Below are 18,116 nucleotides of genomic sequence, written 5' to 3' on the forward strand. Positions count from 1 at the left end.
ACTAGTGAAACTGGACCGCAGTAAGAGTAAGTAGAGTTATCCAGGAAGTGGTGGTGGCAGCGCACGCCTTTAGTTCCAGCACTAAGGAGGCAGAGGCAGGCAGATCTCTGTGAGTTCGAGGCCAGGCTGGGCTACCAAGTGAGTTCCAGGAAAGGCTCTAAAGCTACACAGAGAAACCCTGTCTCGAAAAACCAAAAACCAAACAAACAAATAAAGAGTAAGCAGAGTGTAGCCAGAAATGGTGGCACACGCCTTTAATCCCTGCACTTTGGAGGAGGCAGAGGCAGGCAGATCTCTAAATCTGAGGCCAGCCTTGTTCACAGAACGAGATCCAAGACAGCCAGTGCAACACAGATAAATCCTGTCTCATAAAAATAAAAATGAAAACACACACACTCAAAAAAAAAAAAAAAAAAGAGTAAGCATAGTCTCCCAAAGTCACAGTTCCCTGTGATGGCAAATCCAGACCTCATAACAAGAAACCCTGATTCCTAGTTCAGTATGTCCACAGGTTGTTACACCAATGTGCTTGCCTATGTATTTCTTAGACACAGAAAACAAATACTGAATAGAAGTTTTGACTCCATTTTACCTCTGATATCAATGGTGTGTGTGTGTGTGTGTGTGTGTGTGTGTGTGCAAATGTGTGTGTGCAAATGTGTGCACAAGTATGTGGAGGCCAGAGGATGACCTCAGATGTCATTCTCCAAGTGCTGCCCACCTTTCCGTTTCTTTACACAGGGTTTCTCACTAGCCTGGAACTCTCTAAGTAGGCTGGTTTGGCTAGTCAGCGGATACCAGGGATGTGCCTGTCTCCATTTGCCCAACACTGAGATTAGGAGGGAACATCGCCATGCCTTGCCTTTTTAATATGACTTCTGAGGATCAAACTCGGTTCCTTAAGCTTGCAAGGCAAGCATTTTAGAGGCTATTTTTCCAGCCCCAGTAGTCTATTTTTTTGTTTTTAAAGAAAAAATACATCCATATAGAACAAAGATATGATCCTATCAAGACACACACGTATGTGGGCTCAAATGGTGGAGCCCTTAAGCATGGTAATTCCACTTTGGCTGGATGCCTACGAGGAAAGTTCCCTAAAGTTTTCTTCAAACTTCCATCTATAAAATTGATGGTGCCATTAAAATGAAGGAACACAGGTATTAACTCCTCAGTAATTACTGACTATTAGATCTTTTGTGGCAGTTGAAAACATCCTCCCTCTTAAAAGATATAGCAGGTAGTAATGGCTAATGGCTTCCTTTGCTTCTAACTTTTATCAATGTGTAGTAATAATATTATTAGAAGTATAATAAACAGAAATCTATTTAGCAAAGATGATGAAATCCTGAGCCAAAATCCGTTTTCAAACTCCCTTCTGTAAGATGAAAAGGATATTAAGCAGATGCTCAGGGCCAGTTGTCCTCATCTGAGATCCCATAACCTTTGTCACGAGGCTCAATTTGTTAACCCCAGAGCCCTGCCAAATTCCTGCGTGAGTAAGGCAATTCTGTCTGCTTAAACTCCATTACAACTGAAAGCAACTGAATGATTCTTCACTTTCTCTTCTGAAATGATTTTATAGTCTTCCATGCGATCAGCTCTTGTTTTCCCATTCTCCTCTCCACCCTCTCTGTTAATGACTGCTACTTTCCACCAGAACCCTGAGTTTAGAACTAGAAAATATTATTATTAATAACAATAATATACAAAAAACATAAGATCTATTGTGCTGCTGGCTCCGGGAAGTCTTGAAACATTTGTAGGAGAGAAATATGGGTAGTGACACCATCAGATCATTTTTAAACTTCCGTTATCTTTATTGATTGATCTACCTTGAATTTTCTCTATTTTGAAATATGCCTGCCTCATTTGAGCTGTCTTCTGTCTTCTCAAGGTCACTGTTTAGACATCTCTTGCCAGGTGACTGACTGGGAACCAACTGAGAAGAGAGGTCCAGCATTACAGTTGACACCAGCAGAGCACTTAGGTGAGGCCATGCTGGACATCTGTAACTTCTCCTAACTGAGGGAAGTCAGTGGGAGACCTCAGCTGAACCCACATGAACAGATAACAACATGAAACTGGGCTCAGCCGATGTGAAGACTTATGGAGAATAAATAAATCAGTAGGTTATGACATGCTCTATTACTCCACAGCAGAAAGGAAAGAAAAAATCACCTACTTCACTACTGAAGCATACATTTGGGCTGTTATCTCTATACTGTTCCTAAAGGCAATATGCTGCACCAAGTCAAATGCATTTTGTTGACAGTTCCTTTATTTTTCAACTTCCTGATGAAATTTCTCAATTTACACACTTACACACACACACACACACAATTTAAATCAGCTAAGATCTGCGTATCAGTCCATGTTTGGTGTCCCCCCCCCGCCTTTTGTATGCTGTCAGTTAAGGTGCAGTTTCCTGCTCTTTTGATAATTTCAAATTACTTGCCAGGTGGTGGTGGTGCACGCCTTTAATCCCAGCACTCGGGAGGCAGAGGCAGGCGGATCTCTGTGAGTTCGAGGCCAGTCTTGTCTACCAAGCGAGATGCAGGAAAGGCGCAAAGCTACACAGAGAAGCCCTGTCTCGGAATAAAAAAAAAAAAAAATTCTTATAGCATATGTCAGTGACCTCTACCCCTAAGCCAATGACAGTCCCACAAAATCAGCAGAAAAATAAAACAAACCAATCAAAACAAACAAACAAACAAACAAACAACACCATGCAGCTGAGCATGTCTATGTGCACACTTGGGTGTAAGTGTGTCTGTGTTTTAACCTGTGTCTTACTGTGGTTAAACTTGTTCCTGCTTGTTGTAATCTGCGATCTCAAAGGCTTAAACTAAAACTTATCTGGCCCAGTCCCCAGAATGTCTAAACTTTTCCCAGCTCTAAGAAGAATGACTTTTGCACCCTCTGTACACATCTGCCCCCCATACTCCCACAGCCAGCTTCCCCCACTCGCCATTAATCCCTTAGGTTTCTTCTTGCCAGAGATGTTCTGTTGTTTGATAGAACACTAATCTCCAAGAATCTCAAAGTATCGGCTTACCTGTGAACGCCCAGAAACTGTCTCCATCCTTAGCCTCATCCCCTTTCATGCTTTCTTCAGCTTTGAACACATGTATCGCACTCTGTCTGAGAATGGGGCTTACATTCTGTTGTGGTTAGGAAGGATATTGACCTGAAGGCACAGAGCTCTCAAAGAAGCAAGATCAACATTCAAAACTGCTTCGTGACAAACATCCATTGGTAGAAGAGAGGGAGGGCCCCCATGGGCAGGGGACTCAGGGAAGGTGGGAGAAGAATCCTCTGTTCAATTCACTTTAAAGCTTTTGCCAAACTAAAACGGTGGGGGTGGGAGGGTAGGATGTAACAGGGGGAACGGTCTCTTTCAATATTAATATCCTGTCATGGTCCTACACATTTGTGAAGAGAGAGTACAAAGGGACAGTGCAAATTGACAGTCACAGGACTCCAATTCAGGTCAATTTATTACTAGGAAAGAGGGTGAGCTGTGAAATGAAGGACTCAGTCCCTGAGTAGATGACGAATCTCACACTCTGGAGTTCCTTCACAGGGAAGCTGCAGTGAATTTAATAGAACCCCATCAAGTGTAGCTGAGGGATCTATCCTGCCTGTAGTGCGAGCCTGATTTCCAATTCTAATGAGGGCCAGAGTCCTCATACTTCATCCTAAATGGCAATAGTACCAAGCCTTGTCTTTTGCCGAGATGACATCTTTTACAGGCACTAACATGATATGGAACCTCTTGGGGCCCATTCATGACATGGGGATTAAAGGTGACATCAGGATGTCCAGTCACCCCCTCCTAATCGCAGTGGTACCCTCCCATACCCCTTCTCAAAGCTGCACTGGAGAGCTCTGTGGAAGGTTGTGGAATTTCCTCAAATCTGGTGGCAAGACTGTCTTTGGAATGTTTATTAATGCATCTCAGGAAATGCTGTGTTCTGACAATGAGTTTCAACAGTGTGTTGATGTTCGCCAGGCTATCGGTGATCCGCAAACCACATGTATCCTCCTCAGCCTTTGAAAATGATGGGGAGATGTGAGACAAGGTGAGATACAGTAGAAACGTCAGAGACCCCCACAGGTTAGCAAAATGTGGATTGGCTAGCCGATGTCCTGAAAGATAATTCAGTTCCTAGGCCCGGGGATACCACACCATAGGTATGGTCTATCTGTGATGCGTAGGATGACAGAAGACTCTCAGTTTCTTGTTGAAGGAGAACAACCGGGGACACGGTAAGTGGAGAGATGGTGAGTGCAGGTAGGTAGAAAAACATGCTTGGTTTTGAAATGGAAATTAGAGTACGTGTAAGATGTACTCAAGGCTCCTTTGCTGGAATTCCCCCTCCCTAACCCACACAACTGTGAGAAGGCCAACCCTAGACCTCTGTCCTGTGACTTGGGTACCTGAGGACCCAAAACCTTGGGCTGAGTTCAAAGGAGGCGATGAAAGGAAAGGAGAACTGGAAGCCACTGAATATGAGGAAAGATTAAAGGAGGCAAATCAAGAAATCTGACTGAGGGATTGCTGGGGGGCAAAATGATAAAAGCTACAAATACCTGGAACATGCACACATCGGGCCAGGAAAAGGTCCCCTGTAAATTAGCAGCGGCAAGAACTGGCTGCAGAGGAAAATGAGGTTGTGAGAAAAAGCATTCAATTAGCCCACCAATGAGTAATGAAAGTGTGGTTGGATCAGGAAGGACCTTTTACAAGCAGGCAGGGGCAAGCTCTGGAAAGCCTGCAGTAATGAGGGACCAGGCACCCGGGAGGCACCAGAGCCTGGACAACCTCCCCAAGCAAAACCCCGAGAATCGAGACTCATCGAGTGACAGATTGTATTCATTCCATTAACTTGTCCGGTCCTCTCAGAGGGAACTGGTTAGTGAAGGACAGACAACGAAAAAAATCTTCAGAGTCTGACTCAGGAAGGCAGCTTCATGTCAAACAATTGACTCCAGACTATAACATGAAAATTAAATGCACCGTATTTTAGCGGACTTAATGAGGTGAGCAACAACTCCGAAGGCTTCTAATGAAAAGTGGAAATAATTGAAAAAAGGCATCGTCTTGCAAAAGCGGGCTCCGGTAATGAGTACCACGGCTGCTTTGAAGGTTTCAGACAATTCTCACTGATGACCAGAAAGGATCCCTTGTGCTAGAGAAAGTCTATCTTTTTTTTTTATCCTCTTTAAATCCTGATTGTGAATTTGCTGATTAAAAAAAAAAAAAAAAAAAAAAAAAGTAGGCAGGCTTTTCCCAAAGAAATACCTTCCTTTTTAGACTCTTTGGAAGTCATGGATTACTCAGGATTTGCATAATCACAGACCAACTCACTTGCAATATTAAAACGCCATCTCTTAATTTAAGTGTTGGGACCAAATCGCTCTTAAGGGTGAAATACTTCCCCCAACCTCCGATTTTGAAAAGTCTGAGTTCATAAAGAATAGAATCTAGGAAAGGAAATGTTGACCAATGTGTACTTCGGTGCATCACCACATGTCAACGATATCTAAATCGGTGGTGAGACAAATTTCAATTCTTTTCTTACACCCCCACTCTAATTTTGTCCTAGATGCTATCCCTACATGAGCCCTGAACAATTCACTGTGATAAGCTTTGCCCTCTGACCCCATTTAACCATACACACCTCCATTTGCTCGGTGGTAAACTTTACAAGGGTCCTCTACAAGAATTAATAACAGTGAGCTTGCTTTAATTTGAAATTGCAAAGTCCTTTGCTACAATAAACACCCCCAAGATTTCCTCCTGCAGCATTTAATAATCTGTTTAATTGTCCCGGCAGCAAGGGAATGGTTCCCTTGGAAGTCTGGCTGTTCCCTCATGTTGCTGCCTTGACCCTATCATGAGCAGACCAAAGCGGTCAAAACAACAAAATAAAATTTGGGACATGTTATTTCATTGCACATGATAAATGCTACTTTTTTCAAGTTCTGTAACCACCATCTTCACCAGTTTTCTTTGTCCAAAGAAACTTCCAAGCCCAGCAGAGCTAAAGAGTCCATCACAAAGTGCCGTCTATTGCTGTTCCCAGCGGCAGTTTCAGCTTCCCGCTCGCAGAGCCAAGTTGCCTTTTACAACAAGAGTGCTTCCACGCAGGCTGAGGATAGGTGCTGCAATCAAGGAAACGCAGGGGACGCTGCTGCTCACATCGCTGCTGTCACTGCCCTTGAAGTGGAAGAGAGCCCAGAGATCAGGAAAGGGGCCAGAGAATCTGAGAGCCAGTGAGAGGGGTCAAATGTGCTGGAGAAAGTCTTCCCACTTCAAGTGTCTGACCCAGCCATTAGTCATCCAGTGTTGAGAGAAGGGAGGCACACGTGTGTTCCCGGGTCTCCACCGAAGGGCCTACAGTTTCTCAGAAACAGTCCCTTGTGCGTTGGGGAAGAAGGAGAAGGGAACTTCCCCAGCAAATATATTTTTAATCCAAAAATCACTTCTTATTCCACAGAAATCCCGTAATTTTCCCAGGTATCCATTGCCATCTGGGACTTGCCCAGCCTGGAGGAAGACTAAATAAAGGAGGGGGATTTTTTTTTTTTCTTTTTCATTCCAAAGTTACATGCAGACTACTTTAACTTGTTTTTATTACCTTTAATTAGCTTAATAATCTTCACATTTCCTTGTTGAATAACCGCTAACTTAATGTGTTGCCATAATGCATTTTTAAATTACTGCTTTAAGAAATTCAAGCCTGATTTCCCATTCCCCTCTGTATTAATTATCTATAAATATGTGCGGATTCCTTGCAGCAGATTCTTGCAATCTCCTTGTTAGCCCTACACAGACACTTAGAAGAGCTGTAACAAAGCAGAGTTCCACATCCCTATAATTTACTCAGCCTTATAATTGATATTTATAAGTTCAGCAAACCTGGACGGGGAAAGCAATATCAGCCTGGGCCCCGTTCAAGTTCAAAGCCCTTTAATTTGGATGTAAGTGTGGGGATCTTGCTTTGCTGAGACAAACAGGCTCGCCCTTCTTTGTGCTCAGTTATGTGGGCCTCTGGGGACACAGTTTCTTCTTTTTAGCAAAAGGTGATCTCCCTCACCCCATTCATTCCTCTAAGCTTGAGTTGAAAGAAAACTTAACAAACCAGTTTGCAAGGTATGTGCTGGAGCCCAGGCAGCTAGGCTCTTTTTCAGCTTGAACCCCGTAATGCGAAGAATGAAGTGAGCTGGTAGGTTGGCAGTGTGCCATGGAGAATGTGTCTCTCTTCATGACACGAGACTCTACTTTCTCATCCACACCGGGTAGGAACAACATGCCCAAGATGAAGCCTAGTGCTGGAGAACCGAGGCAGTGTAGACACAGAGCTCAGAAAGAAGGCAAAGGCTGACCGCTGCTGAGGACTGCTCTGGATGACTCTTAATTCGAGTAACTCTTAATTAAAGATCACTCTTAATTCGAGGAATCCGCCAGCCCCAGGGAGGGTCTAGACCCGTGCTTCTCAGGGTGTGTTCCCCTAGTCGGCAGTGGCAGCAGCAGCAGCAGCAGCAGCAGCAACTTTACCAGGAAAGTTGCTGGCTCCTTCTAAATCCAAAACTCTAGGCAAGCCCAGCACTTTTAACAGGCCCTCCAGGTAATTCTAAAACACACTGGAGTTGGAGAGCAGTAACCTCATAGAGTATACAGTTCTTCCACGTAGATCCAAGTAAACTTCAAACACAAATTCACAGAATAACCTGAATAACCTCCTAAGGTAGAAGCTCCCCAAGCCCTCCTTCTCTTTGGTTTCTTACTGTGGTGTTCTAGACACAACCTCCCACCCCACCATTGTGGATCAAAATGAAAACTTTACCTGTCTATCATCAAGGAATACCGGGTAGCATAGGAGAAAAAGAAAGGTTGTCTGTATCTAAAAACACGCAGGATCAATTTCAAACAGAGAAAAGACTCAGGGAGAATTCAACCATTTAGTGGAGAGAAGCTAGTCATTAGCATCATAAACAATGTGGAATATCTGTTCATTAATCGATCTGTGAGGTGTTCAGACTTTCCAGGTGCAAGGCTTATTGCCGGCATTATGTATTGCCACTGCCAGAAGCAGATAGTGTCATAATACAAGTAAACGTATGTGCATGGAGAAAAGCCTGAGAATCCTGGAGAGACAGCGATTAGGGCGGGAGAGCCAGCAGCTCTACCAAGAAAAAAGAAAGGACTCAAGGGCTTTCCCTGTGCCTTCATGGAGGATTATTCTGAGATCTAAGGGCAAAAAGAGAAGCCCTGAGGGGGGAATGGAAAATGCTAGGTGGAACTGAGGAATTCAAAGGAGACAATAGAGACAGAGAAGAAAGTCAGGGTGTATCCCCTAGGGTGCCTCGGTACAGTCATGTTCTGTCCTCTTTGGAAGAGTGGGAATGAAAAGCTGCGTCTTCATGAATGCAGCCGGCTCTCCATGTAGGGAGCGGCTTCAAGTTCACTCACAAGTCAGTGAGTAAAAGTCAGAATGCATTTTTCCCGTGGAAATATTATTCATGGTGGTTTGGCTTTCTGGACAAGCCACAATAGGCTATTTAGCCCCAGATGAAATTGAATCTACAGCCTAATCCTTAAAAGTATGATTTCAACGGTGTCTAAGCAGCATTTTTAACATTGTGTCTTTTGGAAAAAAAAAACCAGAATTCAAGTTCAAAGGTGGGACACAGTGACTGGTCCTGGGCCAGAGGCCAGGAACTTAACCATGTCCATTCTGCCACAGACACTTTTTCCCCAGATGACCTCAGAATATGGCACAGATAGCACGTTCTCAAGGACATCATTTCTGATCCTCTAACCTATGCATCTAACACTGTGTCCCTCAGTGGACTGCCTCTTCCCTTTTCTTTTCTCCAGAGCACACCATCTTATTTGCTGACTGACTCACATGCCTTTGGAGGCTTGTCCACCCCAGTGAAGGCAGGGATTTACCAGTACGTGATGCACAGTAGGCCCTAATACATAATTGTTGTTTTTAATTCTTTAGAAAAAAATCTGTTTATTAACTGTAGGTGGCCACGGTGGGTTGTTGAGGCAAAGGTCAGGGAAATGGATTCCCTGAATCATCTTCCCCAAATACTCTTTCTAAATGGTTGCTAGTACATGACCTTAGAGTCAAGACATCAATGTACCGGAATCATCCTTTCCCACTTTTTATCAGGGCAGAGTGTTCTTTGCATCCTCAGGACTGTCGGTAAGTCACGAATGCACAACTGGGTAAGACATAAAGATGCCCTCAAATCACACAGTGTATCCTAAAACAAGGACAGGGTGATTACGAGAGCTTGAGGCTCACGAGCAGATGAGATCTGCCATCATCCTCTGTGTGATGCTGACCTGTGTTTGTCTATGGATTACCCTGGTATTTTCCCAGGGTAACGGTCTGCTACATCAATAATACATCGATGAAAAGTAAGAAGGAAGTCTGAGGAAAATTACATGTTCCATTAAAAGGGAAAGAATGACCTTAAAAATATTCAAGGAAATAGGATGCAAAAAATATTTATAGCTGAAAATTACATGTTAGTTCAAATACACCATTCCCAGGGATAACTTTCCTGAGGTAGCCACGCCTCTCACTCCTCTCTCCATCGAAAGTTTAATCTTTCCTTAATAGCCTTTATCACAATGGGTAATTATATAGCTAAAACATATAATTTATGTGTTTACTATCTAGCCCTTTCTACCATTCCTATACAATAATTTACATTTTTTCTTGCTCACTAAAACTCTCTCTCATATATATATATATATATATATATATATACATACATATATATGTGTATATATATATATGATCTAATAAATAAATAGGTAAATAAGTGAATAAATGGGCAATGAATGAATGACATTCTAATGTATGTGCACATACATACACACATATAGGTTGGACAAATCTTACTCTTGGTGGCAATTCCTTCCATTTATGCACTAATAATAAAATGTGATGAGGTTGCATTCTATTTTTGGCAAAGAGGGCATATCTGGTCAAACAGTGAGTCAAGGCCTAATGGCCTGGGCTGGAATTGCCTACTAACCCCTGGTTTTACTAGTATTTTCCATTCAAGCTTTGTCATCAGCAAATGGACAATAAGTTCTAGACCTATACCTGTCAGGCAAAGCCCTGCTTGACAGCAGGCAAGGAACCTTGGCACACCATCTGCAGGACTGTCTACAGGCAGGCTTGTCCGACAAGTTCCATCTACATCTAACTGTTGTTTCACCCTGGCTGACTAGTCTGCAGTGGGAGAATTGGAGGTTCCAATGAGGAACTGAAAAGTTAGCATGGAAAGCTCTCCCCCAACAAACCTCCAAAGCACACGTCTGGCCTGAGCAACCACAGGACAGACACCTGGACTGGTGCAGCATGGCCAGGAATGGATGGAGTCAAGACTCAAGGGACGGTCGGTCACTCCCTTCTTTCCACATCTTCTGATTTCACTCGGTCCACCGTGTGGTTTCTGGGAAGGGCCTTCCAGTTTAGAAGTCATGGCCCTAATTGACTTGGGGGTCATTTGTTCACTGTGTCACTTACAGTTTTGTGTTATCTATGCCTCAACACAGTAAATGCTAGAAGTAAGGAGGGCTCTGAGGCAGATACAGAATAAGAATGCAAAAATTATAGTCATTATTTCATGGGTTTTTTTTTCCAGTGTTCTCTAAGTCTGGGCTTTTGCACGGAAACACCACCCGTTTCTAGTTCTGTCTCAGCTTCTGGAAGCAAATCATATGGGAGGTGAGCCTCAAAAGACAGTCGCCCAAGATCTATGCTCAGAGATTCTGAAGAACCAGGCCTCAGTTGCAACAACACCCCGGTGATTCTGATAGGCAGCCAAGGTCAAGGACTGCCACAGGCTGGAGCCCTCACAGCCCCAAGGCTGACACCTAACACCAAATTCCCTCTCTCACCTGGAACACCAGGAGCTCTTTCTAATGGAGGGTCTGCCCTTTTGTTCTGCCAGGAGTCTAAGAGGAAATCTTCCCCGAAGCTGTTCACTGATTTCAGCTGACTGGAGGACCTGAGAGGATTTCTCTGGAGCAGATTTGGAGAGGAGAAAATACAATAAGCAATCAGGAGGGCAACGTGGTACCCAGAAGGGAGCCTGGGACTGTCAAATACACCCTGAATCTTCCCGTTTCCCATCATCCCTTTGTCTCTCCAAGGCTACTGGCAAACAGAGGTCAAGTTCATCCTTCCCCACGTAGAGCTATGTCATCAGCCAGCATCTTTTGATATTTTCCTTTTTGCCTTTTTCTGAACTATAATAACTATTCCTTTTCTTTCTTTTTCACAAGTATGTGGTGTACATGCATGTGTGTATGCATGGTCACAAGTGTGTATACGCACATATGTGTATATCTGGGTGGAGGCCAGAGTTGATATCAGGTGCCTCTGGCTGAGCCCAGACCTCTCTGAATCTAGTAGTCTCACTAGCCAGTTTGCCTCAGGGATCCTGTGTGTGCCTCCTGAGTGATGGTGTAGTAGACAGGTTGCCACATCCACCTAGCTTTTATGTGGTTCTGAGAATCCAAACTCCCTTCCACATGCTTCTCAGCCCCAATTACATTTTTTTTTTGTTTTGTTTTGTTTTTCAAGACAGGGCTTCTCTGTGTAGTTTTGGTGCCTGTCCTGGATCTCGCTCTGTAGACCAGGCTGGCCTTGAACTCACAGAGATCCACCTGGTTCTGCCTCCCAAGTGTTAGGATTAAAGGCATATGCCACTGCCGCCAGGCCAATTACACCTTTTTCTTACAACAATATTTTGCCGGTGCTTTTATCAAAAGACCTTTAAAAATTTTTTGAAAATGGATAAGGAATAAATGAGTGAGCAAAACACTTCACTTTCTTGAGGCTTTGACCTGGCTTACTTCATTAAATAACAAATAAAAAATGATCCCATTCATTACCAGAGACTCAGACATACCACAAGAGGTACCGTTATCATGCTACAAATAAGGGTAAAGATGACGATGGTGCTGATGCTGATGCTGATGGTGTTGATAAGTAAAAGTAACCATGTTTGAACACGTGATCATGGACATTGCGCTGAGTGGTTTCCATCGAGTAATTACATTTTCAAAACAATTCTATAAACTATATACCCCCCCACTCTATCATGAGGAAAGAGAGGCACTACATGACTCCTTCATTTTTTATTTTTTATGGTGAAAAAGGTATATATTTAGAATTAGCCAGCTGGATGATCCCAATTTTATTGGCAACATCCAGAGCATCATAATCAGGAGCCAGCCGAACATATACTTTCTCCTCTCCAACACCAACCTTAGGAGGGTGTTGATGATAGGAATTCCAACCATGCCCCGTGGTCGTTCATGCCAGGTGCAGGGGAGTCTTGACCTTTATAAGGAGGAGCCATCTCCCCCACACCCACTTTGAGCCTCTCTCTGTGTGTGTTTCCTCTTTGCCAGGCCTGGCTCCCTCATTCTCTCTCTCTCTCTCTCTCTCTCTCTCTCTCTCTCTCTCTCTCCCTCCCTCCCTCCCTCCCTCCCTCCCTCCCTCCCCCCCTTTCCCTCCTAATAAAGCTATAAAAAACTATAAAAAGTACCACTAGGTTCTGTCGTGATCGTGACCTTTCCACGCAGTAACCAGCGCCAGCCACCAGCACCGGGTTTCCTTTTAGTTGACTTTGGCCACATCAATGTCACAGAGTTTCTTCCCAGCCTGTTTGATCTGGTGCTTGTTGGCCTTGACATCCACAATGAGCACAAGTGTGTTGTCTTCTGTCTTCTTCATGACTGACTCAGTGGTCAGGGGGAATGTGATGATGGCATGGTGGTCAAGCTGGTTCCTCCTGGGTATGCTCTTTCGAGGATTCCTGAGCTGCCTCTGGAGCCGCAGGGTCTTGGGTTGCCAGAAGGTGGGTGATGTGCAGATTTTCTTTTCTTTGTGGCTGTGGAGGCCTTTCAGCACTGCCTGCTTGGCTTTTGAAGTCTTCATTTTGGCTTCGGCTTTGGGAGGGGCAGGAACTTCCTTCTTCACTTCCGGTTCCATCTTGACGAAACACGACTAAATTCCTAATAGCTAATGGCTAGATAAGACACCCAGACAAATGTGAACTACAAATAAGTGTTTTACAATAGCTGTATTGCAGGATCTACAAAGGAGAATAACAATATTTGCTCTAAGCATGTGCCATGGGATACATGGAACGGGTGACTGACTCTAAATTTTTCCTCATTGGTTTACTTGAAGTCTAAATTCCTCTGAGGATCTTAAACATTCCACTAGCAAATGAAAGTGAGGAATAGCTAGGGTCTTAGGAAACAAAGGCACCAAGTCTGGCAGCTAGATGAGTGTGTCTACTGTCCCCATCTCTTGTCCGGATTTTCAACATTGGTACCAACTGCATGGTTTGTGAACAAAAGTCAAGGCGAAGTCAAGGACTTCATATCCTAGAGCCGAGAACCATTACTTAAGCCCTCCTGTTTTCCTGGCCTCCCTCTCACTTCCTAAACTAAAGCCGTGGCTTGGGGCCTGCTGTACCCAACGCTTGTGGCTCAGGATATACCTTGGCAGTACCCTCTGCCATGATGGGGATGCTAGATCTGAGATGGGTCTCTCGTTTTCTTTCTCATCATCAGCCTGCTGTAGGTCCTACTCCCGCAACTAGACATTGGCCTTGGCTGCTCTTCTGAGTGGTCACTTACGAAAGGAATGTGCCTGCTTCTTCAAGGCCAGCTTGCCTTCTCGCTATGTTCATGTTTTGTCTTCTCATGAGAGCTAGAGCCCTGACTCCAAATTGTAATCCCAAGTATTACTACCTGTTGATAGTCTTCTATGAGACTCATCCAAGTCCCCTTTAATTTTGGATATAGCATTTCCTCCAGATTCTCCCAGCAGGTGACCATTCCTTACTAAGGAACTTACTCTTCATCTTGGATTCTATCAATCATTCATTGTTCTGCAACTTTGGTTCCCAAGAATCCAGACTTGCATGATTGGACAGGACCTCCTCTGTATAAGTTTGTTCTTGTTACTCCCTTGTGAGCTTGTGATTAATAGCAAAAGGTAGTTGAGCCCCAGATCTTAGTCTTTGCCAACCTGCCCAACCATGTTGCAAGCACACTGCTACTAAGCCCTAGCTGGAGCTCATAGTATAACCTAAACAATCTTTCTCCAGCACCTTCCTGACACCACGTTCCACCCACCCCCAGTTCCATCCACCCTGAATTCACTACTTTGCAGATCTGAATCCCCATCTGCAATCTGTTAGTTCTCAAGAGATTCATAGGATAGTCGCAAGTGGAACTCACAAAAATTGTTTACCTGCCCACTAAGCCCTGAAGCAAATATTTTTGAGGGAAATAAATAAAACCCATCCAAATTGAAAACCTACAGGAAACTTGGGTCTATTTTTTTAATAACAAACCATGCCAGACAAGCTAATTAGCATTTTGATGATGTTATGACATGACGAGTTAATGGAGCAGTTGGTGGTAATATCCTGGATCTTTCTTTTAATGAATCATTTGATAGCATCTCATGAAATTTTTACTCAAGGTTATCACTGTGTGGCTTGTTGCAATTTGCTCAATGTCTCTTAATAAACACAGAGACAAACAAGTCTACCCATGGGAGCTTACCCTCAAGCAGAGAAGGGGTTCCCACAGGAACAAGAAGAAAACCTCCTACCAGTGACCTGCCTGCTCTAAATTACCTAGTGCACAGGCAGAACAATCCCTCATCTTCACAAACCCCCATTAAATGCTAATCCTTGAGTGGTGATGTGTACGGATCTAGCTCAAGGGAGTAAAGCAGACATGGTCCATGCCCTGCTGGAGTTGACAATGCAAACAGTTGTAGTTATAAACCTAGGAGAGAGGGGAGAGAGGAGATTGTGCCTCCCTTCCGTCCTCCATTCCTCCCCCTTAGCTTTCTGAATTAGCTCGACTTTTGTCGGCGAGGTCCCAAAATTGTGATGTTTGCTGGGCTCGCGGTCCTCTCTGTACTTGGGAACACAGGCATTAGCCTCTCAAAGTTCTGAATATTCTTGCCCTTAAAATAAATTAGAATTACCTCTGGGTTGTTTGTCAAATCCAAAGTCCCCCTAGATGTAACTAAGCCCCCTTTACAAATCTTTCATTTGGGATTCTTAGTTAATTTTTAACACATGTTCCAGTGTGCCCCATTCATCTTCCAAGAGCAGATTTCAAAAGAAACTGTATAGGAAAGTATCCCCTTCCAACAGAGCATTGCATCTTAATGTGATTTACACGTGCTTGTGTGTGTGTGTGTGTGTGTGTGTGTGTGTGTGTGTGTGTGTTTGAAAGTGAATGCAAGCACCTCGATCCTTAATTACATGTGATGTACAACAGTGTCCGTGCCAAGCAACGAAATTTTCCTGGACAGTCCTAAAGTTCTAAACACTGTGCTAACATTCTTGTCATTTCTTCTCTCAGACACAGGTAGAGAAGGTAAGACCGCTATCTACATACCATATATGAGAAGAGAGTAAGCCCCACCTTGTCTCACAAAGATGGCATTCAAACCAGGAGACTGATTCAGAGCGAGGCTCAGACCCATAATGACGCCATGTTTCCCTAATAGAAATATTCTTTTCAAAGTTTCTCTTTATAAAAGTCCTTCCAGGTGATGCTGACATTCTTTCCCCCAAAATAAAGGATAATGACATTTAAAAAAAAAATGTTGTATTTCACTTACCCTGAGAAACAGGGCAGTCTCTAGGACAGACATCACTTGGTTCAGTCACCTCTGTGGGACACTGATGTTGAGACGATCAGAGAGCACAGCTGTCCCACCACTGTGCTGATGCTGTACACAGGAAGGTCAGTTTTTCCCAGCCTCTCCAGCTACACTCTGCCTTCACATCCATCTCCTGGGACCCGAGCTCATAACGGCGACTTTCACCTTGAGAACACAGCCCCTCCCCTCCCTCCCCCTGGTATCCTTCACACTCTGTAACAGCAATGGATTCCCAAACAACTCTCCGGCACAACACAATTTACTTTTCAGTGTTGGTGAAGATTTATGAGACTATGAGGTCTATACCAGCAAGCAATTCCAGCACACTTGAAAATGGCTTTGCAGAGGGCAGAAATCTGATAAGCAGGGGGCAGATTCTCAGAGGGAGCCTGCCTCACACTCTGTTTTTCCAGTGTTAAAATCATCCCAATTTGGGAACACAGTATTTCTTAACTTGTAGATGTCAACTATTATGCTGCAATGTACGATGCACTTGAATATTTTTCCAAGATCCCAGCACAGGATCTTACTCATGCTGGACTGGACAGGGCAAGTCGAATGTCATCAACCATCCCTGAGGCCCCTGAGCAGTCTTCTATGATTGTCAGGGTCACAACTCTAGAAGAGGGGGTAGGAACAAATCAGCCAGAATGTCTGTCATTGTACGTGTTTCTCACTATGTGGCACCACAAACCTTGCCGCAAGTTGAGCAGACCACAACTGTCACATGACCCAGTGAAGCCATGTATACATAGTAGCATCTAATGACCCACAAAGCAGCTGCACCTGAGAATTCTATCCAACCAGGGATTTCACGCCGGATAATTATTAATCAACCTAACCGACACCACCTTCAGAGACGCTGAATGTTAGACACAGGAGGGGGAGCAGGAAGAAAGGCAAATATAGCCAGGAGGCAAGAGCCAAGAAGAGAGGGGAGAGCTGTATGGATTTACTAGAAGAAAGAGGATAGCAACGATCAACCCAAGGGCGAGTCAGGCAGAAATGATAGAAGGAGGGACTCTATGTGGCTGGTTTCTTGGTGATAGGGCCTGTGCAGATTCATTGGCTCCAGGGGGTCCCCAAAGCAGCTCGCTGCTCCGCTGCTGTCATATACTGAAATTCTTCCCACCATTTAGATGAGGAAGTCCACATCTGTATTCAGCCCTGGGCCCAGGAAATGAAGCAACTACTGCTGCTTCCTGCTGCCTTCTGAGGCCTGTCATCAGGTAGCTGGGACTGTTGTTATTCTTCCCAACAGAAAGCACCAGAAACTTCCATCATCATGAAAGTCCTCATTTTAAAAAGGCATACAAGATTGTGAATATAAAAATAGGTTTGGAGTGGATGGTCTCTGAATCCATGAATGGGTCACAACAAACACTATAAACGAGGAGAAATCCGCAAACACAACTGCCCAATACACTACCGTGACAGCCTCACATTTTCAGGCCCCTTCCTTCTGTTGTCTTTTACATAGCAATGATTTTACAATATGACATTTTCCATCTTTCTTTTAGCCTAGTTTATGAGCTTTTGTTATTATTGACGAAGAGTTTAGTTCAATTCAAAGCACCAACACTCTACCATATCTTCCTCTTCTTAGAAATTGGAGAGGCTGATGTAGTTTTTCCTTTAAGATCATAGGTCTACTTAGGAGAAGGTTCAAAATCATCTCAGTTTCATCTAGCTTGTGATTGGATGAGCCAACAGAAAGGAAAGTCTCAGCACAGCACTCTGTGTGGAGTAAGAACCCAATGAAGCCTATACTAATTCAGCTCCCCTGACTCAATGGTATGCAAAGTATGTGCACGGCTAATGTTCTAAATGCTGATTGAAAACAAGACACATACCAATTTTTCACCTTACATGTAAGACTGAGATGGGCAGTTAAAAACCTACTCATTGTCTCATTTATATTTTCCCCTCTGAGCTGTTTCACAAAGCTCAGTTCTTACTTCTAAAATGTGCAGGGTGGCTTTAAATTAAGTTCATTGCCAGAATCAGTAGAAATATTTCACCATCTCTTCCATTGCATGATGGCACACTGGTTTTAAAGCACTTAACAGTTCTAGAAAATAAAGTATGAGTGGTTGAAAATATGAATCAGTGATATGACTCTAATATCATTTCAGGAAAAACCAGAAAGACTGAATTAATATCATGCTGTTATTTTATTATTGCATGAGAATTTATAGTTGACACCACACCAGGACAAATTCTCTCCTTTATTGGCCTTTATTAGACAATCAATGTATGGTGGGACCTTCGCCAGTATCCCTAAGGGCTTTCACAGTGACCCAGGCAAAGTTACTTTCTGAACCCTCACCCAACTGCTCATCATTCCTTTGTCTCCCCAGG

The 18,116-nt window shown here is 43.8% G+C and overlaps 1 protein-coding gene across 1 annotated transcript; it reads right to left on the minus strand.

Moving 5' to 3' along the window:
* Positions 1 to 12,191: 12,191 nt before the first annotated feature.
* LOC118573040 (60S ribosomal protein L23a-like) lies at positions 12,192 to 13,043 on the minus strand. Its single transcript, XM_036173015.1, has 2 exons — positions 12,678 to 13,043; positions 12,192 to 12,314 (listed from the first exon to the last, which is right to left on the minus strand). The coding sequence occupies exons 1-2, from the start codon at positions 13,041 to 13,043 to the stop codon at positions 12,192 to 12,194; spliced, it is 489 nt and encodes a 162-aa protein (XP_036028908.1).
* Positions 13,044 to 18,116: the final 5,073 nt, after the last annotated feature.

The sequence above is a fragment of the Onychomys torridus genome, chromosome 23, assembly GCF_903995425.1.
Source record: "Onychomys torridus chromosome 23, mOncTor1.1, whole genome shotgun sequence".
Classification (NCBI taxonomy): domain Eukaryota; kingdom Metazoa; phylum Chordata; class Mammalia; order Rodentia; family Cricetidae; genus Onychomys; species Onychomys torridus.

Excerpts from the sequence above, each read along its gene's own strand:
- LOC118573040 (XM_036173015.1), bottom strand. The coding sequence starts at position 13,043 with ATGGAACCGGAAGTGAAGAAGGAAGTTCCTGCCCCTCCCAAAGCCGAA. Across the intron at positions 12,315-12,677 it reads GTGACATTGATGTGGCCAAA|GTTGGTGTTGGAGAGGAGAA; the intron begins GTCAACTAAAAG and ends CACCCTCCTAAG.